This window comes from Synchytrium microbalum (genome assembly GCF_006535985.1).
Source record: "Synchytrium microbalum strain JEL517 chromosome Unknown SmJEL517_scf0003, whole genome shotgun sequence".
NCBI lineage: Eukaryota > Fungi > Chytridiomycota > Chytridiomycetes > Synchytriales > Synchytriaceae > Synchytrium > Synchytrium microbalum.
The window spans coordinates 237,143-261,593 of record NW_022158352.1 but is presented as its reverse complement, the minus strand read 5'-3'; the positions used below and the strand labels follow the sequence as shown (position 1 = coordinate 261,593).

The following is a 24,451-nucleotide window of genomic DNA, read 5'->3' as shown; positions in this document are numbered from 1 at the left end:
GGATATTTTCGTTTAGTCCACAGCTGCACCTTCTCTGGCTGAAAATGCGTACTTGCCTCGTTGCAAACTGTCGAATTGATGAAAGTCATGGTTGGACGAATCCTACAAGAAGCAAAGAAGTATTGACTCCTACTCATGTATGTCACGAAACACGAATTAAAGACCTTACGATTGACGGGCGACTGAGAAAGCTGAGAATCGACGAAGGCTCGGCAATAGTTGAAGCTTCCTGGCTCAGACTTGCAATTTGCGCTTCGAGTTTGTCTTTTTCTTCACTGATTTCTGCGAATGCTCGAGCTTCACTAGGCACCGGTGCATGTAATGGTGGTTTCGGGTTGGACAATAAACCTCCAACAGGACATGAGAAAGATCTCTCAAAGGGCTATGAATTGAACGGAATGTTGAGGCAATTACTTTATCAGCTTCGAGGGTTTTTTGTTATTACTTACACGAGCAGCTACTGGTTTTGAGGGTAGCATCTCAACATCAACTTCAGCAGCCACAGCAATACTACCACCTTTGGAGGCATTTTTACGAAACATGACAAACGGTTCATGTAATGATATCGATTCTTCTTCAGCGACCTTCCCACCGATCGCTTCGCCAGGATTTGACAATGTGTCCAATAGCGAGAAGGGATTACGACTTGGTTTCTCAATAATACTGCGTAATGAAGTCGAAGTTGTCGTTACAGCGAATGGTCGTGACGAGTCGGTTGATGCCGTTCTAGTATAATTCGACGATAATGGAGGTGCATGCTGTACTGTAGGTGCTGGTGGTGGAGGCTGTTGTTGTAATGGTGTCAATTCAGAAGGAGAGACGGTGCTTGTTGGTGAGAATGACGAGTATCTCCTGAATGACGATCCTTGTGAGAACAGCAATGAGTTTTGTGCAGTTGTCGGAATTGGTTCTGGTTGACTAGCTGATGGTGGCAATGATGCTCTTCTCTCTTGTTGTTTCTTCTATGATTCGAAAAATTAGAGTTTGATGTTAATGTTTGGCGGCTTTCACATGTTCTAGGTCATAAACTGAGAGATCCTTATGATAGACACTAGTTCCCGCGTAATAATTATTCATATTTACCTTCAGTTCTGCTAGACTTGACGTCCTCCTCTTCTTCTTGGTGTCATCGGACAATGTTGCTGCTTTTCGTTTCGAGTCCATTATAGTGCGATACCAGATCCTTGGATAATGCCAATAACATTAAAATGAGCCAGTAAATCGGGCGATAATGGCCTTCTCACGCTCTGGGGAAGCGATTTTCGGATTGCTGTGCACTTATCAAGTTCGAGGTTCGGAGCGTTGGAAGTGGAAAAGAAACGAGGAAGCAACGACGGACGCGTTTGACACGTAAAAACTGCATTTTACCAATCCCATAACGTTGCTTTAAACGTGTTGCTTAAAAATGTTGAAATAGGCGCAATGCAAAGGCTGGCGAATAGTAGTTCTTGCATTCAAACTGTATATATATATAAATCGAATCGATATGATTCCAGCATATCGTCAATTACTATATCTTCTTTTAATGACGGGTAACGTCCTTTCTCCGAACAAATGTATGAGGGTGCCACAATAACCTTTCTGTACACTACCACCATGATCACACTCCCTATCTTCTATGTCTAGCGACCTAATCTCTGCGACCACCAGTGAGGCAATCGTAGCATGGGTCCCAGCCTATGAAAAACGAATGGAATAAAAGTTAATGACGCATTCGAAGAGATGGGCAAGAAAGCAATTACTTGCCTGGCATGCAACAATGCTTCTCCTCAGAGAAGAACATGTTAACACCATCGGCTCCACAGGAGCCATCAGCAAGCTGTACAACTCCTAATTTATTCCAGCATAATCCTTTGTTACTGTATTGGGCACCACAGGCAGTTGTTCCACCAGTAGCAGCACAACATGATGGGTTTAGTGGTGCACAGCACTGGAATGTAGATGGGTTATAAATCCAGCCCCTGTTGATAGTGAAAGTGTGAGGCACTGCATCAAAAGTCGAATTCTGCAACAACAAAAAAAAAGTACAAGACGATACAATACTCACTGGCAATTGTAAGCATAGTTGTGGCCGCCACTGTTTCTGGTATCAGCTCCACTTTGTTCACAACCGACAGTTACTCCGTTTACGATGATAGCGGGAGCTGCTTCACCACTACATTTGCTGTAGTCGTTTCCAATTACTACTGTTTGTCTCCAGACATATTCTGCTCCGGATGGCAAATAGTTGAGACCGTAGTTTGGATACGATACACCACCAGAACTCGCCTAGAGTCAGGAATGGGGAATGGTCAGATACAAAATAAAGTCCCAGACATTTTTAATGCTACCCTGATGTTCGATACTTACTGAAGATGATGATGACGACGATGATGAGGACGACGACGTTGAAGAAGAACTCGTAACTTTGGTTACACTATTGGTACCACAAGTGCCAAAGCCTGATTGACAACCACTGGAACAATGGGCATCAGTAGCACCACCTAAAAACGAAATAAAATGTTTAGCACCGTGCCAGCGAACTCTAGCGAATTGAATTCCAGCGAGAATACATACACCAGCCGTATTGTGAACAACATGGATCACCGCCGTTCGAATCACAAAGTGTTCCAACTGCAGAACCACAACGTCCATCTGTTGTAATGGAACCAGAGGAGCTTGAAGAGCTCGAGCTGGAGCTTGATGATGACGAAGCCGATGAAGATGATGAAGATGAGGAGGAGGACGATGAAGTTCCATTACAGGTTCCGTAGGTGCTTTGGCATCCTGTACCACACCAATCATCTCCAGAACCACTGAATAAATGGACAGAAGCCAAGGATGAGAAGGGAGTTCAAAGATCAGGAGCATTCAGAGACATACCAGTAACCGTATTGACTACAACATGGGATAGATCCAGCAGTGTCACAGACAGCACTTGCAGTACTACCACACTGACCATCGGATCTTACAGGTAAAGCGGCAACTTGTGCAGCGCTCTTGCCAGCGCTTGAAGTCTAGATAATAAGGTGAACGTGTTGGGCGTGCGCAGAAACGTCGACACATGCAACCTCCCAAAACACACAATACCAAAAACACGTACACTTGCACAGTTTCCATATCCAGGCTGGCAGCCTGTACCACACCACTGGTCCGCACTGGTGAAATCACCATGCTAGGTATGAGAAAAGCATGTAAGAGATTGCACCTCAACGAAATCGGGATGAATTGAGCACTTACACCACACCACCCGTACCTATATTGGAAGAGGTAATTATTAATGATTGGTATAGTAAATTTTTAAAAAACTGGAAAGCTTTTGGCCTGGCTGCGAAGAACCACCCAACTACGCAGCCCACCAAGGTTTTTTGGACGTCCAAAAAGGGCGCTGCGAATCAATTACAGCTCTTCATACGTACATGGAACAACAGTCATAGTCACTGGAGAATGTCGAGCAACTAGCTCCTCCGTTGAGGGCACCGCATCTGTAGAGCGAAAAGTTGTTTTAGCCAGCCACCCAAGACTTTCAAAGTCAGAGAGGCACAATCAGACACTAACTTTTGAGAATAGACATAGTTCACGAGACCTAGCAATGCCAATGACAGGGAGAGCGTCAATCGTGCCATTTTCGCTGGTTACTTTAGCTTGTAAATGTTTTTGGATGTTTGGAAAACTGGTGGTCGCAAAGTGGCTTCGACACCACAACGGCACGCTGGGAAGACGGAAAGAGGAAGAGGGATAAGGTCCTGAACCTATGGGGTCTGAGGCTGTTTAAGAAAGCTCCGTTTTGCGAGCTGGATGTCACGACTGCGGATCCTGTCGAAGCACGTTTTTGAGAAGAACTTTGGCTCCGTTGCACGAATCATGGATGATTTCCACAGCATATGCATGACTACACGGCTCTATGGTCGTTCGGTTAGTGGCCATCTGTGCAGAATCGATGATTGGTTTGATTGCAAGTGTGAGTGCTTCTGGCCCTTGAGCCAATAGCAAAATGCGCTTCCGTACGCATTCCAACATTGAGTTCGATAGTCAAACCTGTCATTCGTCTCGGAATCCGTCTTTGGGACCATGGTTGGTCCACTTGCGTGTTTTTATAACCTGGTTTGTATTAATTGAAGATGCAGAAATCAGAGGAATAGAGAAAGTTAAATAAATCTTTCTGATATGAAACCTAGGATAGATAAGTGAATCTCTTGAGTCTGCGTTTCCTTAATACCACACCACATGGAAACAAACTGAATCAACGCTTAGCGAGCAGTCCTTGCTTGATTTGTCGTCATTAGGGTAGTCCACCTTCGAAGTACTCAGCTGTGCTTGAAAAGAAAGATTGGTTAAGTGCTGCTCCTTTGCCAAATCAAACACAACTCACCGTGCAGCATAGTTATTAACTCCCTGAACTGTGACTTTTCCTGGACCTTTCATTGCTTCAAGTGCGTTCGTAAATGAGAAACATGCGCTGGCTAGAAAACTGGGAGGTTAAGAAATGGAAAACGCTGTCCCATACCTGATGAAGACTCACTTTGTGATCCCAAATTTGCAGCTTCAGTCGTTCCTAAAAGTTGAGGCGAGTAGTATCAGCCACCTCTGTCAGACGACAATGAGATTCTCAACAAGACTTGCCTCGTGCACAGATGACTGTGGTATCAATGCAAGGACCATTTAAAGCGTCGTCTCGTGTCGTGGCAGCAGCCCCAGCTCTTTGTTCCAGCTCATGGGTCGGCAATGCAAACACCGTACTGATCAGGACCAAAGTCACAAGGAGATATGATGATTTAACATATCCATTTTGATCAAGGTGAAAATACAAGGATTTGGTGGAAAAGAATCCCGATTTTGTATAATTAGATGGAGAAAATGAGTAGTTTAGCAGGCTTCTAATCGAAAATAGATTAAAATCTTTTGTTGAGAGAGATGGTGATGGTCCACGAAACGTTACTCGATCAAGGTCTTTGACTCACCAAGTGACCGGTAAGCTTAGACGTGCGGATCCAGTCGATAAAGTTCTTTCCTTTCAATTTAATTTTGTGGAAAATCTGTAGACTAGATATTGTGTGGGCATCATAATGAACCATGCTGATCGGCTACAAATGCTGATTTCAGGTTTCTGAAACAAAAGTCTGCACAAAGGAGAACCTATGCCTCGGAGGCCTACTCATCCACTATAAGGTCTTGCAACTCATTTCAAAACACTTGTGTGGACGAAAGATGCTAGCCATGGGTAGAGCGTAGTTGAAACTGTTTGTTGTATTTTAATCAGCATGAAAACAGTATACAGAATCATGAATTCTAATGACGAATGAGTAAGACATCTCAAACTCCGTTTCTTAGTTGACATGCGACTTTGACCTCCATCAACATTCAATAATCCAGAGTATAATCCACAAAAAACTTACTTTATCATATCTTGGCAGGAGCAACAGGCTGCGCCTTTGCCTGAACCCCATTCATCACAAAAGCAGCTGCTTCTGGAGCATCTTTCGGATACTGTAAGTGGAATTGGGTGACTTGGCCACTTTTGGGAACTAAAACAAGTAAAGACATGATTAATTTGAAATTTGATGGGGGATTTGGTCGGGTCATACCTTCACAGATCTTGTCTCCAGGAGTACACTTTGATAGGACCTAATGTTTATAAGTGAATGAGTAACAATAGATACTAAGACATGGCCAAAAAATCCGGACTGCAATGTCCACAGGCAAACCATTGTCCTCACATTGGCAGTGTCGATCTCTGGTGGCCAAGTAGCAATTCCATCCTTGCCAGTCCCATCGCTGATGAGAACAGAATGAATGCATTGTTTAGGCTTTGAATTGCCAGACAGTGTCAGCAGACGCAGATTCTTTCAAAGAAGGCTTACCCAAATACACTACATTGCGAAAAGGAGATATCAATCGTTGCTCATGTATGCGATAAAAGCGGAACGAACCAAGTAAGCGCTGCACTTACACTACACCAGCAATGTTGGACCTTTCTGCAGATGTCATCATGTCCAAAGCCAGATGAAGCACTTGACCTACGTATGCCGATGGTCAAATCGTTGCTCGAGTACTACAAATTCGTGACGATACCCTACCTCCTTGGGAGTAGCCTGAAATCCAAGTTGAAGTGTTTGGACAATTGGACATTACCATAGCAGCAGTCTGAGCCATGAAGGCAGCGCCAGTTTTCGATCCTCCAGTCAGATACTCCTGTATCGACGCCGCGTAGTTGTTAACACCTTATGATGATGTAGTTATAGCGTAAGTTGTCTGTATGCTCCTGCGCAAAATTTGAGCCAAATCTCAATCATCGTATACATACCTTGAACCCCAACAGTTATGCCTGCTGTCGCAGCAGAGGCTTCAAGAGCAGAGGTAAATGGCAGACAAGCTAAACTTCCCATGTTTGCAGCTTCTGTCGTTCCTCGAGCACAGATTACCATTACATCTTTACAAGTTCCAGCCGCGTTCCTGGCATCGTTGCGAACATTGTTGGCAGCTCGTTTTGTAAACTGAGTTGGAAATCCAAAAGCTGCAGATATAAAAACCAAAACGATCACGAATTGTGCAAGGATCATGGCTTTTGAGTCGATCAAAAGGGGGACAGACAGCGAGGTTCGGATAGGTGCCAGACTAATAAAAAGTAAATAGGAATTAGTTTCTCAAACGAAAAAATTCCAACCGTTGCGTGTTGAGATGATGGTGATGTATGAGGAAAGAGGCTCAAAAAGCAACGTTGGACTCACGGCAGTTGTTGCAAGTATCTCTGTCACAGATCTAGCCGGTGAGCTTCCGCGCCAGTGTATTCAACTCTAGGCGAAGGGAGCAGCAAATGTTTTGGTTTGGAGTGTTTCGAAAACATCCCCGACTTTTTCAGCTACACCCAGGGAAAATTTGTTTCCATGCGAGACCATCATTCATGGAAACGTTCTTCACTTGGCGAAAGCGAAATGCGACATGAGGGCGGTTTCAATCAGATTGCGTAGGTTAAGCGTCAAGAAGATGGCGACCCGAAAGCTTCAGGTTGGCAGCATCGAAAACCGCGTTGCAAGACGTGATCGTGCATTCAAAGTAGTTCCACACACGAATACTGTTCGCATCTTGCTAGTGTCCCGTAGATTGTGCATTAGGTCTTCAACTCAGTCGCAAGTTCTTGATTTCTTGAAGACCACGATGACTGCCAGGAATGCCATATGGATTGCCTTCTCTAGAGCACTAAGAGCACTTCCAAGAATGAATGAACGGCCTCAAAGAGCTCTAGCCCTCCCCCTTCATCCGCCACTCCTTCAAACATCTGTCGTGAATTGTAGGAGCACTATTAGAACATTCAGTACAGACAACAAGGAGTACGTTATGTCTTTGACTTTGAAATATTGAATGCCGCAATTACTCACGCTTTTCGTTCATGCTTTTCTTGCAATAGAGATCGACATTACCATCGTGTTTCTGACGAGTATCTTGACAAACTGGTGGAATACTTTGAAGCTGTTGGAGACGAGACTGAGACAAAAGGATATGATATCGTGTACTCGGTATGTATTGCTGATGTTTGTTCCGTCAAGTGTGCTTCACGACCGGTGATGTGCTCATCGCCTCTTGAACAGGATGGCGTCATGACGCTCAAGCTGGGTTCAGCAGGTACTTATGTGATAAATAAGCAGCCGCCAAATCGACAGATATGGCTGTCATCTCCAAAGAGGTTTGTCATTGATTGTTGTTTTCGTGCAAGCCAGAAGGCATGAACAGACAATTCGAACTAGCACGTTAAATGTCTGAATTTGTAGCGGACCTGCTCGATTTGAGTATTCAGATGCCAAAAAGTTGTGGCTCCATGTACGAACTGGGCAAGTTTTGAATGAAATCCTAGATCGTGAGATACAAGAGCTCATGAAACGAGACATTCAAACACCACTATAAATCATTTGTATGGATCATGATGATGCAAAAACCTCAACTGGTTTGATTTCTATTAAAGTAAAACTATACATTATTCCAACCTGATGCTTCCTGCTTATTCATCATCGACAACAGCGACTTGAATTGGTATTGGAGTTGGAAGTTTGAGCATCATTTGATGTGCTCCTACACTCTTGATTCGTTCTCCATCAACGAGACTTGGGACGACAGTGACTCCCAGAATGTTTCCGAGTTCAGTAGCGACATCGTCTGCTGTAACAGATCCATAAATTTTGCTTTCGTTTGCACTGATCCTAACTCTCTTAAAAGTGACGGTGAGATCCAGCGACTCCCGTTGATTGAGAGCTCCTATTAGAATGTCTGCAGCACTCGGTTGTGATGGTGTTGCCATAGGTCGTCTTCCTGGTCGATCCTGTATTGAGCCGTCGTCCTGTTGTTGTTGTGTTGGCTGTTGCTGCGTTATAATTGGGTCTGTCCATACAGCGGGTGTGATCTAGTTGGAAGGCAGAAGGTGAGCTTGCAACTTCTTGAAAGCAATTCAACCACGGAACTTGGGTCAATTTGACTACAAAGGCACTTTATTTACTTGTTCGGTTGCTGTTTGGACGACAGCCTTTGGCTTCCAATTGGTAGGCAGCAGAGGTTTGTCTCGTAACCTTGGAACATAGTAGGCCAGCTTGAATGGAATCAAATAGTTACGAGCATGTCCCACTAGTGATGAAAAAGAGTTTAATTAACAACAAAACAACAATAACTGGCTAGTGCTGTCCCTAGATGCATACATCCGACTTGAACAATGTCGCCTAAAACGAGTTGATATTAGTTGACATCCAAATGGAATGAAATAGACTGTACACTACCTTTTTCTCCTAGAGTAGCGACAGATTGTAAGAGATATACATGCGTGTCTGGTTTCTGAAACTTGCATCTCTGAATCAAGTGTTGGAAAAAAAGTCAGTCCTTTGAGCATCAAGCACAGGTGCAAGAGAGTTCCTTACGCGCGATTGATATATTGCACCTGAAGCAGCTCTCAGCACTATCCTTCCTGCCGGAAACATTTCTTGTTCTTATAACGCAAGCTGCAGCTCTGATAAGTGTGTTTGGAGCAAAATGTACTGTATGTGGAGCGGCGATTAATAGAATCATTCAAAAGATTCAAAAGTATATTTTAGGCTTTTAATACGTGTCAAACACGAAAATGCCTCTTGTTCGGTTTCCTGGTGCAAGCAAGCTCTGTTCCAACTCCCTTCGCGGATCATACGGCAGTGACTAGAGAACTTTCAAAGGCAAACGAACTATAACGAACGAAGTATAAATCATTTATTTAATTATTTACAGTTATATTCTTGCATGGTAACTCCTTCAATCTGCTTTGTAGACTGCTCAAACATGCCACCAAAAAAGACCAAACCTGCTGCCGCTGTTGAAGGCTTGACTTTTCCCGCAGCTACTCCAGCTAGTCGAGATCCCAATCCAATGATGGTAGGCCATATTGGCATTCCTTGCTCTGATCTCCTTGCTTCCGTCCAGGTATCATTAAACATTTGCATCTTCAACATTTGAACGTTGTACTTCGCATCTTTCCAACCTTGCCAACCCCATCTAGTTCTACGACGCTTGCTTGGCTCCGTTGGGATATACTCGTACCATCACCATGGAGGACAGGAAGGCTTTTGCCTATGGTTGGCGATGCTGGTTTTTCGTTTCCCTTCTGATCCGCTTATCATGTACCAAACTCTAATTCATCATTCTACTTTATTTAAAGGTCCTCCAGGCCAATACATTCTATGGCTTGGTCAAGCAGATGACAAGCATATGAAACAGAAACTACCACCTACCGGAAATCGTTACACTGGGTTACATATTTGTATGTATTGACTTGTGCTATTTTATGAACGAATTATTCATTTCATATGATCGAATTATTGATTTTAATCTCTTCCTGGCTCTTTCATTTCTTAGGCTTGATGGGTGTGGATCGACTGCACCACGTCGACTATACAGCACATGCTTATACTTTTTTTCAACTATAGCTCCTAGCCGAAAGGCAGTCCATGAATTCCATGAAGCTGCTCTGGAAAATGGAGGAAAAGATGAGGGAGCTCCTGGACTCCGACCTTATGTCACCAACTACTATGCCGCCTATGCTATGGATCCAGATGGATGGAAATTGGAAATATGTTTCATGGATGCTCCTACAGTACGGTTTTCTTGATTCCTTCCAAAGAAATCAGTTTCCAATTATCAACTTTTGGCTGTTCAACAGGCTGATGAAGATGAAGGCATTGGAAAGGAAGAGAAGAAGAAGGACTCGACCGATGCTACTGAAGAGACTGGTGAGTTTATGTGAATAGACTGAAAGCAATCTTGCCTTGTACCCTTGCCTTGTACCAAAGTTTGATGATAAACTGCCAGCTCATTATCAAATTGCCACCTGTCCAACCCAAACTTTACCCGTTATAGCTGAAGGTCTCAAAGACGCTGAGGCTGAAGAAGAGGAACATGGATCTGCTCCAGAAGAAAAGGAAGAAAAGAAAACCAAGAAGACCAAGGCTGCTCCCAAAGGTCGAAAGCCAAAGGCAGCTATTGTTGGTAAGTTCAAAAGCGTGCAGTAATTTCGCCTTCTTCAATATTGGATAAATTTGATCAAACCGACGGTCTTGATTAATTTGGTCAGATCTGAAAGTCAAATGTGGACATCTTGTTCTGACTGACATTTACTTTCATTTTCTAGAGGAAGCCGACGAAGATGAACCTGACATTGTACCTGAAAAGGAAGCAGAAAAAGAAGAAGCACCTGCTGGTCGAAGCAAACGCGCACGAGCTCCACCCAAGCCCGTCGTCAAGTCAGAAGACGACGACGACGAAGACGAAGAACCAGCTGGTGATGATGGAGATTCAGATGATGCACCCAAGAAGAGGTCAAAGGCAGCAGTAAGCAAAGGTGGTAAGAAACCTGCTGCTTCTAAAGCTAAAGGTAAAAAGTAGAAACTATGTAAAGGAGAGGGGTTAACCAAAATCGAGAAATGTTGTGATAAAAACAGAGGGCCAAGATTAGAAAGACCTGTTTCTTTTCATTCAAATAAAAGCCATATGAACACCTCTGATTGTCGAACTTGCAATGTTTGCTCGCGACCAGAAAGCGTGTTTTCATTAAGGATGGGTGTCTCATGTAAGAAGCTAATATGAGATCAATTGCTGTCGTATTGCAATACGCGTTTATATGTTGAATTCTAGTTCCATGGCTCCTTTAGTTCAAAGATGCGTCCCCTTCAAATTCGAGCATTTACATTTTGCAACGTCAAAACAAAACTCATTGCTAAAGCTCAAACACTGGTACATGAACATAGCTCTACGAACAAGCGAACGATTACTAGCCACTTTAAAATCACAAACATCCTTTAAAATGACATCCAACATATCGGAAATCGAGACACTGGATTCCTGGCTTCATTCGTATCAGTTTCTTCGACTAATGAAGGCTAATGAAGAACGAGGATTTGGTATACCAACGCCAGAAAAGACATACGAGCCTCGGGATGATTTGAATAAGAGGGTTGCTGTTTGGTCTGGAGACATTACGAGGCTTCCACTTGATGCAATTGTGAATGCTGCGAATAAGAAGTTGTTGGGCGGTGGAGGAGGTAATATGCAGTTTATTTTGAAGCTTGTAGTGAAGATGAACAATATTTGTTGATCATTGAGATGCTGGGTTGAAATGGAATGTTGTCACAAACATGGTTGGCCTGCAACAGCTTTTACGTACCACTTTGAGGCACTTTGATCCTGACTACAACTCTAATCCACTTTACCTTTTTTCATAGTTGACGGAGCAATCCATCAAGTTGCTGGCCCAGGACTGCTAGAAGAATGCAGATTGCTAAATGGATGTGAAACTGGTGATGCGAAAATCACAAAAGGGCATAGACTACCTGCTAAACACGTCATCCATGGTGTTGGTCCTATTGGAGAGAATCCGGATTTGCTTGGTAGTGTGTATACTAGATCTCTGAATCTTTGTATTGAGGTAAATTGAGTGTGTCTTCAACTAGCAAAAAAGAACTGTATGCTGACGATGGATATTTGGTTTAGAATGAACTAAGGACTGTCGCATTTCCGTGTATAAGTACTGGTGTATATGGCTATCCGAATGAGCCTGCTGCTAAAGTGGCGTTAACAGCTGTTCGAGAATGGATGGACCTGAATGAAAATTATACCAAGGTAAACCACATCGTTTTTTTCCTAGATGTCGTTTAGCCTCGGAGTTTTTGCTAACTTTGAACAAATAGATTGACAAGATAGTGTTTTGCGTCTTCTTGGAAAAGGATTTGCATATATACGCTCGCCTCATGGCAAACTATTTCCCACCCGCTCAATCAACAGCACCTGCTCAGCCAACAACACAATGATGATTCTAAAGTAATTTGTGTTAGAGAGATGAGAGATTGAGCTAGAGACAGCAACAACGACAATAATCGTTGACGAAAAAAACTAGTGTTTGTGTGTACATTTGTTCTCTAAGAAACACTGGTTTATTATTTGAAACGACCTGCTCTTTATATCTCTTTAATGATTGCTGTTATATGCTTTTGATATGTATCAAACTAGACTTGATTGGTTTTTAATGATAGTTCTTGTTGCACTGCTTTTGAAATGTATCAAACTAGTAATGGATCTCTAAGAAAACTGTAATGGGACATCTTCCTGTGTAATCTGTTCCAAACTCTCGCACCCCAAAGTAGCATATCTCGAAACCTGCACTTCAAGAGTTATACTATCATCTCTCCAAACATGTCCAACATCTCCAAATCTCAACTGCAAAAACCCATCCCATCGACCTTCACTATTACTAATCGTAGATCCAGTTCTGGTGCTAGAGTTTCGTCTTTGAGCCAGCAGGATCTTGTCAATAGGCGATGTGGCTTCCAAAGCGTGATCCACAGCATCAAGCACAGGCCCCGTGTCAACCTGTAATTCGAAATGGTAGAGTATATCATCATCGTCGTGTCTCTTGTACTTTTTCGGGTTTGGTTTGGGATCGATGAGGAGTCCTACACGTTCATCTGGAGTCAGCGACTTGAGTCGGTCTCGAGCTTCGCCGAGGGTGTGGGGCCGGAAGGTATGGTTGTATGGTAGTGCTAGACGTGGAGCTGGTATCAGTTGCTGGCTGTTCCATCCGTCAAGCGTATATACGACAGGGAGCATTTTAGGCAGATCGGATGCATCAGTTGATCGTGATCTAAATATCCCTTCAATCTTGCCATCGTTTACAGCGACATCTGGAGCATATGGGTCTTCCTCGACAGGTGTATCATGGACACTTAACTGTCGTGTCTTTGCTTGTTCGTCCTTGAAGAAGAATGACATTGTGTAGTGCAGCACTACTGGATTCTTTGCTGCAGCATCACCTGCTCTACCAATAGCTCTACGACATCGCACATGCGACACGATTTCATCCAACTCGTATTGCACAAGCTGTGCATTCTCCTTGAATGACACCGAGTTACGCGACGACATACTTCCAGACCGATCTCTAGAGCTATCCCGTGATGAAAGCGAAGACTTGCGAGGTAAAAACTCGGATTCCAAGGACGATCCATGTTTGAACCCTCCACTTCGATGTGTAGATAAATCCGAGTCTGAGCCCTTGTGATGGATGATGCTGCTGTTGCCACTACCGGTAGACATGGATGCTGGTCTAATATTTCGAGCAATGTTTTCTTCAGAAGAGTCGTCCGCTCGTTGTTTGGATGTTTTTTTGCCACTTCTGCGACCACGATCGACAGAATCATGGCTGGAAGAGTTTGTGGAGGATTGTAGATAGAGTGGGCGTGCTGTTGAGCCATGAGATGCTCTTCTTGTTTCAGATCTTTCTAATTCTTCCTCACTTTCGTTGGATGTTTTAGATGCTATAAAACGTTGGGTTGTAAATGGGTTTAGGTATGTGAAGATTTAAGCTTTAAGCGACTATCGGTCGGTGGCAACCAAATAGACAAGGTAAACATTTATACCGATTTTAACAGGTTTGCTCAGTGCCGATGGCACTGCAAGACTCCTATTTTCTCTCATGTTGACCAATGTTTTCACTAAATTTCTTGCAAACTGAGGGACTGTTGACTACAGATACGCTGATTTCGATCAGAAATCATCCACCAAATGAACGTATTTATGTAGAGAGACTCGCCACATATGGCTGTGAGAGAATGTGATAAAATTCATTAAATTTGACTGCTGAATCATTTTTTGAGGGTGATCCGTAAACGTTCTTTGACATTTCAGGTTTGACCTCGCAATCCAGAACATCGATGAATGATGAACGATCCATCTATGCTTTGTTCTAATTCACACCTTCCATCGACGCTTGACATCGATTTTCGCATAACTTGAGAAATTTTGATTTCAGTTGGTTCACAGTTTTTATATTCGTTCTTTTCGTTTTATACTATAATGCTTACTTTGGAGTTTTTATTTGTTCACTGGCGTCTGACATATTGTGCATTACCAGGTTGCTGCTGCGCGGGAGTTCGATAATCACCTCCACGAGCCGGTGGCTGACCATAACTACTATTGCCATAATCACGATCACGTTGTACTGGCTGCTGTTGTTGCTGTAATTGCATTTGTTGTTGTCGGTATGGATCAGGTCCACTATGACGAACATCTTCATAGTCATTACCAGGTCTGACAGGCCCACCACGATTTTGTGGAATGGGAGCAGCTTCTCGAGTTCTCATATTGGGCGACGGATAGTTACTACTAGTAGCTGAAGCTGGTTGACGACCTGCTCGACCATAATATGCATCTTCAGCAATGGGTTGTTGTTGCTGCTGTTGTTGAGGCTTTCGAGTTCCCATAGTGTTCTGCTGCCCATTATTATACATTCCTTCGTTTCGAGATGATGGACGGCTATTGTCACCGGATGGATACCAAGGCTGTTCAGTAGCTGAAGTCTGTCGAGATCGATAATCTAAATCACCTGCTGAACGTTCATCTAAACGACGGGGATCAACAGCTCGGAAATCATCCCGAGGAGGACCCACCATACCAGGACCTGCACTAGCCATAACAGGAGCACGATAATTCGAAGCAACCATTACTGGATTTGGGCCAGAATTACCCATAACACCACCAACAATAGGGACTAGACCTCCTGCTGGAGCATTCATAGGTATCCCAGCTACAGGAAGACGATTTGCTGTACTGATTTGGGCTGGCACACCTCCCATAGTCGGTAAGCTAGCAGCCATAGCAGGGACAATTAGACCAGTAGTTTCATCAATCAATTCAGCATGACCAGCTTCAATAGCTCTACCATCTTTCACTACGGTGCCTCGGACACGATTCGCAGCATCAACAGCCTCCTGGACAGAAGACGTTTCCAAAAAACAATACTGAGTACCCCTTGACCGAGAAAACCGTACATGCACCTTGTGTACTCGAGTTGGCAATATCAAGCTCTGAATCTCTTGCACTGACATATCAGCTGGAAGATTCGAAAGATAGACAATATGGGTTTCCTTTTCTGTTGGCCAATAATTCAATTGTGGTGCTGCAGCAACGGGTGGTGGCGGTGTTGGTGACTTGGAGCGAGCTCGTTTAGCCTGAGGAACAGGCGAATTACCACGACGGTCTCGACGATCCATATCATAAGTACGTTGGGCCAATGACGGAGACCGGGAACGTTTGTGATTATATCCAATATCATTACGGTCATATTGACTAGAAGCTAGACGAGGGAGTTCACGGTCACGATCTACACGTCCAATATCTCGAGCACGGATATCGTCGGTTCTACTAAAATATGAAGGATTAAGGTCCCTAGTAGGATAGTCACGACTAGAAATACGTTCACGTTCCCAGTCACGAGCTTCACGATCACGAGCTACGCGTTCTCGGTCAAGACGATCAAGCCTTTCAATACGATCACGTTCTTCTAAATCTCGTCTATCACGCTCTCTACGTTCACGGTCTCTTTCCTCCTCTCGTTCACGGTTACGTTCACGTTCTCTCTCACGCTCACGTTCACGTAAACGGCGTTCTCGTTCGTATTCCAAGTCTCGTGCAGTAGGATTACGAGTAGGTACGTATCGGTCAATACCAGGTGGTGGAGGAGATCGAGATGGTGGACTTGCTTCATATCGAGAAGTTATAGGAGCACGACCATCTCGCTCAATACGTGCTGGGGGTGCTAGCCGTGAGTTTATCAGCTCACGATCCAACCGAGATTCTGGAATGTAACGATCAATATCACGATCAGTGGGAAGACCTCGACTATTGGGTGGACCTCCGCGCTCACTAATACGATCCAAAATATTGGAAGGAGGCACTGGACCTCGATGATCACGTCCGTGATCACGTCCATGGTCTGGTGGAGACAATGGCATATTTAGAGCACGTTCCTGAGTTGCAGGTTGACGCCGAGGTGGTGGTGGTTGCTTCGGCGCTTGATGGGAGAGTAAACAGGATTGTTAACAAACTGAGATGAGAGTAGAACAATATTCCGATATTACCACAAGATAAACAACTTACGTGGAATAGTACCAGGGAAGGGATCCAAATCATTGGCCGGTCCTAATTGCATATTAAAAGTATGGTGAATATTCAAAAGTAGAATAGGGTCACTAATGATGTTAATTACCACTGGGAGTTGTAGGTGGAGGAGGACGATCTGTCCTTTTAATATTCAATCTGCACCTTGATACAACACAATTGACATCACGAGCGTTTCGGCCATGCTGAGGATCATAATATGAAACAAACCCAGCCTTTCGATTATCTCTCAACTTGCGCAAGATCTCAACATGGTCAATCTTTCTAAAGATGAAAGTTTGTTTGAGAAAACCGAACAGGTTTTGGTGGAAAATGGGGGGCAGTTGAGGTGTTGGCGTGAAAAAGAAAGAACTTCCACTCGCTCAACTTTCCAAAAAACAGCTTCCATCGCGCTCAACATCCAAAAAAGAAAGCCTTTTCCACTCGGCAACATCCATCTATGCAAAGGGAAAATCCAAGACTGGGGCTTGATTGACACGACCAACTCACCCAATCAAGCCTAAAACTTTACGAAGTTTCACGGCAGTGACTTCCATAGGCATATTTCCCAACCAAGTGAATCGATCAGCAACAGTGACTTCCGAACCAGAAACACCTTCACCAGCAGCATCTGGAACAGCAGCTGCTGCGGTGGTAGATGCGGGACCGTGACGAGAAGGCATTGGAGATTGTACAGCAGAGGAGGCCGTAGAAGTAGAAGGTTCTTCAATTTGAGTAGTAGACATGGCAGAGTCCGTATCAGCGGGAGCAGCAGTAGCATCAGCCTCACGTTTGACACTAGCGCGTTCTCCCTCAACTTTGATAACATCACTAGCAGTTGGTTCAGCAGCTTTTACTACTTCTGGGACTACACCTTGACTAACGGTAGCGGTTGTGTCGACGGCCGTAGTAGAGGCTGGTGGATTTAAAGGAAATTGAGCGGGGCGAGTTTGTGGCAATTCTTCAAGAGGCTCGGGATCTGAATCAAATCGACAAACACGATAAAAGTGGAAGTCGATTCTAACTTCTCCAGCAGTAAGAGCATGTCTCATCGAGTTGAGAGATTTATACTCAAAGACGATGATAGGGGAGTCACGATCTCGAATAATAGGGTTGCGATCTGGAATCATAATGTACCAGTCCATTTCACTAAAAATTGGATGGATGGATGGTTGTTAGTCTTGTGTGGATGGTTTTTGTTGTGGGAGTTGTGGGTGACAACTTGAGGGGCTTTTGACTTACCCAAACCTGGACAAGGCTTCTTCAATCTCGATAGATCGAATATCAGGTAGTACTCCGTCTATAAATTGAGGATATTAGTATGGGTTTATTTAATGGGGATATGAATCGTTTCAAAAAGACAACACTCTTGGGAAAACTCACCAACGCGTAGCCAATTGTCGGTAGGAAGACTGGGATTATCGTAATGAACAGGCTTGCGAGGACGCTTTAAAGTAGTAGAGATGGGGGCAGTGTTGGCGATGTCTGGTGGTGGGACCACAGGAGGAGGTTCCAACCAGATGGATTTCGGATGTTGGACCAAGTCAGATGTTTGAGCTTCCATGCCATCCAGCTGGCCAAGGATGCTTGCGACAGCAGCTTCATTATCGTCTACATCCATGAGACCGTTGCCATTATGTTGGTCGATGGATTGGGGAGGTTGGTTGACTTCGCTTGTAGTCATCACCGTTTGATTTTGAATTTCAGTGTCGTTTACTATAGTTTGCTCCGAGTCTTCCGCCTTGAAAGGATGAGTTGACTTTACTTCTTCGGTAGTGTCTCCAGGCGGCTCAATGCCCATCATTGTTGTCTGGCTGTCTTCGATATCTGGATGAGTAGTGGTCATTGATGTTTCAAAGAAAACCGAACGAAAAGACGTGCGTCTTCCCAACCATAAGTGTCGACTCGGTCAACAGACGAAGCAGACGTGATATAACACGTTATTGTAACATAATATATTTTTATAGTTTCTATCTATATTGACGCAACACCTCATAAAAGAAACCGTCAAGTAGACCGTTTGTTTTCCAGCATAATGAGCTTGTTGAGCACCGTTCATTCATCAGAATTTGATATTCCAGCTGGGTTTCAACCTAAAGTACGTGTCGACGTGTCGTCACGAACGCGAACTGGATTCCTTAAGCCTCATTTGTGTCGTTGAATGTGTGATTGTTTGCATTCCGCACAGCGTGTTCAACAGGCAGTGCTAATTTCTCAAATAGATCTTACAAGCTCGTAATTAATCATTTTTCGTCTCTCGCTCTCGCCGAATTTTGATCAAAATGGCTAGCTCTTCATCGCAATGGGAGGTGCTCAAAAAACAAGCTCGTAGTCTCGAACAAGAGATTGAAAATAAGCTTGTTGGATACTCAAAGCTGGGAAGTGCTGGTGTCGCCTCCTCTTCTGGAGGTGGTAATGGCCAAATGGGTGGGTTTGATGCTGCATTTGCTCTCGAGGAAGAGATTGACGACTTGCTTAAGAGAGTAAGTTAGTTCGTGAACTTGCACACGTACAATTTGTTTTCTTGCTATTGAACCTTTTCAGATCGTGAGAGACCTAATCATCATTTCCACACAGTTGACACAAGTCGTGAATGTTATGAGTTCCGTTTTAGACAATCCACCACCATCCATACCCTCCAATCCTTCAATGATGCACAATTTACAAAGGCATCGAGATATACTCTTCGATTACGGCAAAGAATTCAAAAAGACCAAAGTGAGGGCGTGGTTATCGCGTTGCTCGCGACATTGTCACTGACACCTCAGTCAACATAGTCCAATATTACGTCTGCCAGAGAACACGCAGAGCTTTTGAATTCTGTTCGAGACGATATAAGGTGTTGCATCCGAAAACCAGTATTGACTTTGATTCACAAGAACTCCTCACCAACTTTTGTTCAATTAGTTCCTTCAAGTCATCGCGTTCGCCTGAAGACTTTTTACTATCAGAACGCAACAAAATCGACAACTCTCACAACATGGCTGATATCGTGTTAGAGTAAGTGCTCGTTGAATACCTCGCGTGACGAATTAATCCAATTTTCTTTCTAGGCAAGCATATGAAACGAGGAGCAACCTGTCTAGTCAGAGGGCGAGTTTGCTTGGAACACGTGGGAGAATGGGAGGTGTTTTGTGTAAGTTGAATTGGTTGGTTGTTGAATCCCACTCTTGAGTTGACCTTTTCTCATTCACCCTCAGCTCGGTTTCCAATGATCACGTCGCTGATATCCAAGATTAATACCAGAAAACGACGAGACTCTTTAATAATGGCTGGTGTTGTCGCTGCTTGTATCATCTTCTTGATGATGTATTGGTTGAATAGGTAAAACTTTGCAATGTCGAGTCAAATAGATGTATATAAGGTACTATTGTTGTTTTCATGCGCGAGCTTCACTGATCTGATTGTTCGCATGCAGAAGTCAAAGACAACAGACAGACATCAAGTTGGTTCGTTGCAAAAGTCTTTATGTTTTTATCAGCAGATTCAGGCAAAAATATTAAGATTAAGATTGGATTAGATTATTACCATTACTAGGTCCAAAAAAGGGAGGAAGACTCGGGCTAAGAGACGATACACCCACGAACTGTCGCTCTCCGTTTCGACTCCTTTTTGCCATATCCACGAGCTTTAAGACGGGCTGCTTCTCGACAGAGGTTGAAAACACCATCAGAAGTCAGGCCTGTAATCAAGAAACGGATGTGAGTTGACGGTATTCCGCCCGAAGGCAACAAACCAAACCTCCATTCCGTCGTCTTCGTTACCTGAGACCTCAACATAACCTGCAGCCAGGGATAGTGCAGCTAGGCGACCCTCATCATACGAAACGAGTTCCTTCATCTCCAGGTGCAGGGACTTTGGGTCGTCCCGTATGTCTTTCTTGGTTCCCACGAGTATGATAGGCACGGTCCCCGTTGTATTCTCCTTGATCTCACGGTTCCACTAGATATCAACATCCAGAGTATGAATACACAAATTTCAGATCTCCAAACCAACAAATCGTGGTGCTTACCCTTGTAGTAGCGTTCCTGAGACTTTCACGATCAGACAATGAAAACACCAACAAGACCACTTCCGAGTCTCTGTAAAGAGCGCGACGTTCCGTAGATTGATGAATGCTGTTAGTGCCCGGATCTTGGATGATCACAGTTGTGGAATCAGCTCCAGAGAAGGAGAGTACTCTGCAGTCATTTATCAGCATGTTTACAGACTGGTCGGTGGACATTTCCGTTGGAGACTGGTTGGTACATATCCGATACATGGCATGCTGTAATGTAGTCTTCCCGGACTTGGCATCCCCCGTAATCACAAACCTCTTGATCATATTTTTTGGTGGTTGGAAGAATTGCGCAGGTCTGTAAATGTAACGAAACAGGGCAGGAAGAATAAAATACTTTTATTCAGAATGTTCAGCCGTAAATGCTGCGAAACGTTCGACGAATCGTGCCTCAGCTTGGTTGAAATCGACCTCTCACAATTGTCAAAACGGAGCCTTTCAGAAGATCTTCTTGCAAGATCTCGATTTTGCTGCCAAAATGGTTTGAAGCGTGTATTATTTGCTATTTGTGTTGAACTTGCTATTTGAATATTGTAACTGCCTCGCGATCATCATAACTTTGAAAGTTTGTCGTTAAAATGGAACATCAGTCTCTAGTTTTGATCTTTTGTGGCAAGTTCGTCTGTTCATCTTTGAATTTGGCAAGATCCAACCGGAATCAAATTCTTACTACTTCATTTGCCAATTAGGTCTACCTGCATCAGGCAAAACGACACTGGCACACAATCTTCGTGACCACATCACAAGCACCACCAATAGAAAAGTGAAATTGATTTCATATGATGACGTGATTCCTGAATGGAGGTCTCCGAACGGAGGTGATAGAGCTGAAGACTTCAAGATTTCCAGGTCGAAAGCTCTACAAGTTGTCCAGGATGTTTTGAAGTCAGTATCAGACCAGTACGTGGAACATTGAATTTATTGTACATGGAGGTGCTTGAAGGTCTCAATCATAGCTTTATATTAGGTCAGTTGTGATGGTCGACGACAACAACTACTACATCAGCATGCGATACGAAATCTATCAGATTGCTCGTAACTGTACGTAATAATCGCTGACCAAACCAATTCACAATTGGAATACCGTCCTTCGGGTTTCTTATACGGTTAAGATGTCTCGCTTACCACTCCATTCTTAGATGGTATCCCGTATGTTATCATTCACGCAGATTGCTCAAAAGAAGAGTGTTTGTCACGAAACTCCAAACGAGCAGTGAATGATCGTGTGCCTGATCTCATCATTGAGACCATGTCGGCCAAGTTTCAGAAACCAAACTTGATGTCAAACAGTTGGGAGCAATTCACTGTTATTGCTGATGCTGCAACATCATTGGATCTTGCAGCTCTATGGAGGCAAATTGATGATTCTGGGAGCTCTTCTCTCGTTTGGTTGCAGATCAAAGAAGAACGGGTATGTAAGGATTGTATTGATGCGGCGATTTGATTTTTACGTCTTCCATGCAAACACAGGAGCTCCCGTCCAAGGAAATACATTCTATATCTCTAAAGGAACGTCTAAACCTCGAATTAAGTAAAGCTGTAAATGTAATCATGAAGAGTCTAGCTGGAAAACGTACACCACAGGAACTCGCAATAATGGCCAAAACGATATCGGAAGCTAAACGGAATACCTTCCGAAACGCCATTATCGATAATGAAGATCAGATTGCTGATATAGTGTCTTCTTTTGTCGAGTCTGTCGCCTTGTAGATTTCCCTTTTCGTTTTTCCTCACATCACCGCTCCTGATTTGAGCCTTCGCCACTACAACACTTGGCAAATCCAATCGGTTAGATAGATGATATTGTAGCTGGCCTACGCATCGAGCATCATGCGGTTAGCCGACGTCTGCCTGATACTGGTGCTTTGCACGGCCTGGATAACAAGGAGTAACGCCCTTGCAAAGCTTGAACCTGCAGACGGTCATTTCTAGTACGTTGATGAGTAGGCCTGTTGAATGCTAATATCACCACTGCAGCTGAGGCTGGCATCAGCATTTAATTTGCGGTTATCAGACCATTGCTAACCAGCAAACTTCTTCTTCCTCGCAGTATAACGAGCTGGCTCGAAACACCTACAGACAATTCCTGGCAGGTTAATAGTAGGCTAGGACGAAACTTGTCTGGTGTGCATTATGCTCAGCAGATACCGCACATAGCAAATTCAACAGGTAAGAACACATCCAGAAGTCTCCTTGGGCATCTGTGACTGACAAGGTCGTTTTTCATAGGAAACGATACCAGTTCTTGGGTAGGACCTCAAGTGTTCAAGACTCAATGCAGCAACCTACTGTTCTTGACGCTATATCCAGTGCAAGGGTTGGATAAGATTGTGGATAGCGAGCTACAGTTTCTAGCAAACCAAATGTATGCCTACAACCAAGCTGGCATTAAGGTGCTAATAAGGTTTGCACCAGAGATGAATGGGAATTGGTTTATTTGGGGGCAGCAGGTATGGTGTCTGTTGATGTGATCCAGATTTGGGTCACTCTGACTTACTCTATACTTCATCTCGAATACTCAGCCGGCTGCATACAAGGCTGCATTCAGAGCTATCTATTATGCAGTCAATAATGTCACTTCAGACGTTGCTTTTGTGTGGTCGCCGAACTTGCAAGGTACACAAAAATGCGACAATTTGAACCTGGCCTGAATTGAAAGGACGACAAACAACTGTGGAAGACGCTTTGCTGATTCTGTACGTGACAATATAGGAGGTTATCCGTATCCAGGAGGCACTTATCCTCTGCCGACTGCAGGATCGGCTGATTTCAAAACTCTCGATACGAATAATGACGGCAACATTGTAAGCAAATATCAATTGCAGCAGGCGCTAGGTCTGCATTGGTGCTTGTTTGAGTAGTTTGCCGTTGCATTGGACATTTTTGTCTTTGGATTACGTTGTATCAACATACTCTTATGTTCCTAACAGACTGGACTCGATGACCCTTATACCCCTTACTATCCGGGCGATGACGTTGTTGACTGGGTATGCATGATGAGTCCAAAACCTGCCATGTCATTTACTCTAACAAAGACAAACACCATTTCATCTGCAGGTTGGCATGTCAATTTATTACTTTGGCCATGTTTGGCCATGGACGGTCAATCTGGTACCATATCCAGGCCAGTTTATTGACAATTTGTTATATGGCGGTACGTTTTCAAACGCTTTGACTTTTGAGTTCTTGCGGACAGGAAGGCTTATTAGACTTTTCTAGGCAATCCACCACCACTGGCAGCTGGCATAGGGTCATACAACTTTTACTCAATGTTTGTGACGAGTAACAGATCGAAACCGTTTGCCGTGTCAGAGTTTGGAGCTTCATTTCATGAAAATGGTACATACCCAGCCGGATACGTCAGCGTTGCACCAGGCCCTGGAGAGGTCGCAATAAAACAGAATTGGTGGAGACAAAGTATGCTGAATACGTCGTTTTACGCTCAATTTCCCAAAGTGAAACTGTTTGGATGTAAGGAAGTCAATTTTTGGTCACAAACCTCAGAAACAAGCATTCAATGCTAACAAAACTACCCTCTATTCTAGTATTTGAATTCAGAAAGTTTGAAGAAACAACCTTCCGTGACTTTCAAATAACAAACACGTCAGCTGGCAACAACGTAACGGCAGCATTGCTAGCCGACATGGACCTAATGCCATCCGGTATGATACTGTATGCCACACCGACGAGCTATCCGGCAGTCACTGATACAGGAACGCTAGCTCTGAAATGGTATCCAAGTGCTGCAACCCACACGATTAACAATGGCATCTCCTGGCTGAGTTTGCTACTAATCATTGCCATGATATTGTATATATAAGTTGAAGTACCCCTACACTTTTTTATAGCTGTAATAAATACATTGGACCTCTACAAAGACAACTGGACTCGATTTGGATTCTGTGGTTGTTATTTTTAAAATCTTATGAAATGCCGCTAATGCGGTTCACACCACACCGTACAACAAATTGTTGCGGTCCAATCCGT

The 24,451-nt window shown here is 43.8% G+C and overlaps 8 protein-coding genes across 8 annotated transcripts; 5 read left to right on the top strand and 3 right to left on the bottom strand.

Annotated features, from left to right (window-relative positions):
• Positions 1-12: 12 nt before the first annotated feature.
• Positions 13-1,164, bottom strand: SmJEL517_g00844 (uncharacterized protein; the record flags this gene model as incomplete). Its single annotated transcript, XM_031166772.1, has 4 exons — positions 13-102; positions 170-382; positions 450-962; positions 1,084-1,164. 4 exons carry the CDS (start codon positions 1,162-1,164, stop codon positions 13-15), a joined length of 897 nt encoding a protein of 298 aa, XP_031027118.1.
• A 4,215-nt stretch (positions 1,165-5,379) lies between these two features.
• Positions 5,380-6,539, bottom strand: SmJEL517_g00843 (uncharacterized protein; the record flags this gene model as incomplete). Its single annotated transcript, XM_031166771.1, has 7 exons — positions 5,380-5,504; positions 5,565-5,604; positions 5,697-5,754; positions 5,841-5,849; positions 5,930-5,996; positions 6,057-6,200; positions 6,284-6,539. 7 exons carry the CDS (start codon positions 6,537-6,539, stop codon positions 5,380-5,382), a joined length of 699 nt encoding a protein of 232 aa, XP_031027111.1.
• A 595-nt stretch (positions 6,540-7,134) lies between these two features.
• Positions 7,135-7,878, top strand: YFH1 (ferroxidase; the record flags this gene model as incomplete). Its single annotated transcript, XM_031166770.1, has 4 exons — positions 7,135-7,307; positions 7,385-7,493; positions 7,566-7,660; positions 7,746-7,878. The coding sequence occupies 4 exons, from the start codon at positions 7,135-7,137 to the stop codon at positions 7,876-7,878; spliced, it is 510 nt and encodes a 169-aa protein (XP_031027112.1).
• A 94-nt stretch (positions 7,879-7,972) lies between these two features.
• On the bottom strand, positions 7,973-8,936 carry SmJEL517_g00841 (uncharacterized protein; the record flags this gene model as incomplete). The annotated part of the gene is made up of 5 exons (XM_031166769.1): positions 7,973-8,371; positions 8,465-8,589; positions 8,661-8,681; positions 8,739-8,808; positions 8,877-8,936. The coding sequence occupies 5 exons, from the start codon at positions 8,934-8,936 to the stop codon at positions 7,973-7,975; spliced, it is 675 nt and encodes a 224-aa protein (XP_031027113.1).
• A 331-nt stretch (positions 8,937-9,267) lies between these two features.
• SmJEL517_g00840 (uncharacterized protein) lies at positions 9,268-10,866 on the top strand (the record flags this gene model as incomplete). The annotated part of the gene is made up of 8 exons (XM_031166768.1): positions 9,268-9,360; positions 9,485-9,560; positions 9,644-9,745; positions 9,841-9,849; positions 9,912-10,078; positions 10,145-10,214; positions 10,342-10,470; positions 10,613-10,866. 8 exons carry the CDS (start codon positions 9,268-9,270, stop codon positions 10,864-10,866), a joined length of 900 nt encoding a protein of 299 aa, XP_031027114.1.
• A 418-nt stretch (positions 10,867-11,284) lies between these two features.
• SmJEL517_g00839 (uncharacterized protein) lies at positions 11,285-12,287 on the top strand (the record flags this gene model as incomplete). The annotated part of the gene is made up of 4 exons (XM_031166767.1): positions 11,285-11,522; positions 11,703-11,905; positions 11,971-12,099; positions 12,168-12,287. The coding sequence occupies 4 exons, from the start codon at positions 11,285-11,287 to the stop codon at positions 12,285-12,287; spliced, it is 690 nt and encodes a 229-aa protein (XP_031027275.1).
• Positions 12,288-18,689: 6,402 nt separating this feature from the next.
• Positions 18,690-19,735, top strand: SmJEL517_g00838 (uncharacterized protein; the record flags this gene model as incomplete). The annotated part of the gene is made up of 6 exons (XM_031166766.1): positions 18,690-18,890; positions 18,985-19,125; positions 19,185-19,246; positions 19,315-19,407; positions 19,461-19,543; positions 19,608-19,735. The coding sequence occupies 6 exons, from the start codon at positions 18,690-18,692 to the stop codon at positions 19,733-19,735; spliced, it is 708 nt and encodes a 235-aa protein (XP_031027274.1).
• Positions 19,736-21,042: 1,307 nt separating this feature from the next.
• Positions 21,043-24,284, top strand: SMI837 (mannan endo-1,4-beta-mannosidase; the record flags this gene model as incomplete). Its single annotated transcript, XM_031166765.1, has 13 exons — positions 21,043-21,088; positions 21,154-21,364; positions 21,432-21,505; positions 21,604-21,875; positions 21,935-22,170; positions 22,515-22,633; positions 22,694-22,914; positions 22,987-23,080; positions 23,177-23,268; positions 23,395-23,451; positions 23,522-23,618; positions 23,684-23,935; positions 24,010-24,284. 13 exons carry the CDS (start codon positions 21,043-21,045, stop codon positions 24,282-24,284), a joined length of 2,046 nt encoding a protein of 681 aa, XP_031027277.1.
• Positions 24,285-24,451: the final 167 nt, after the last annotated feature.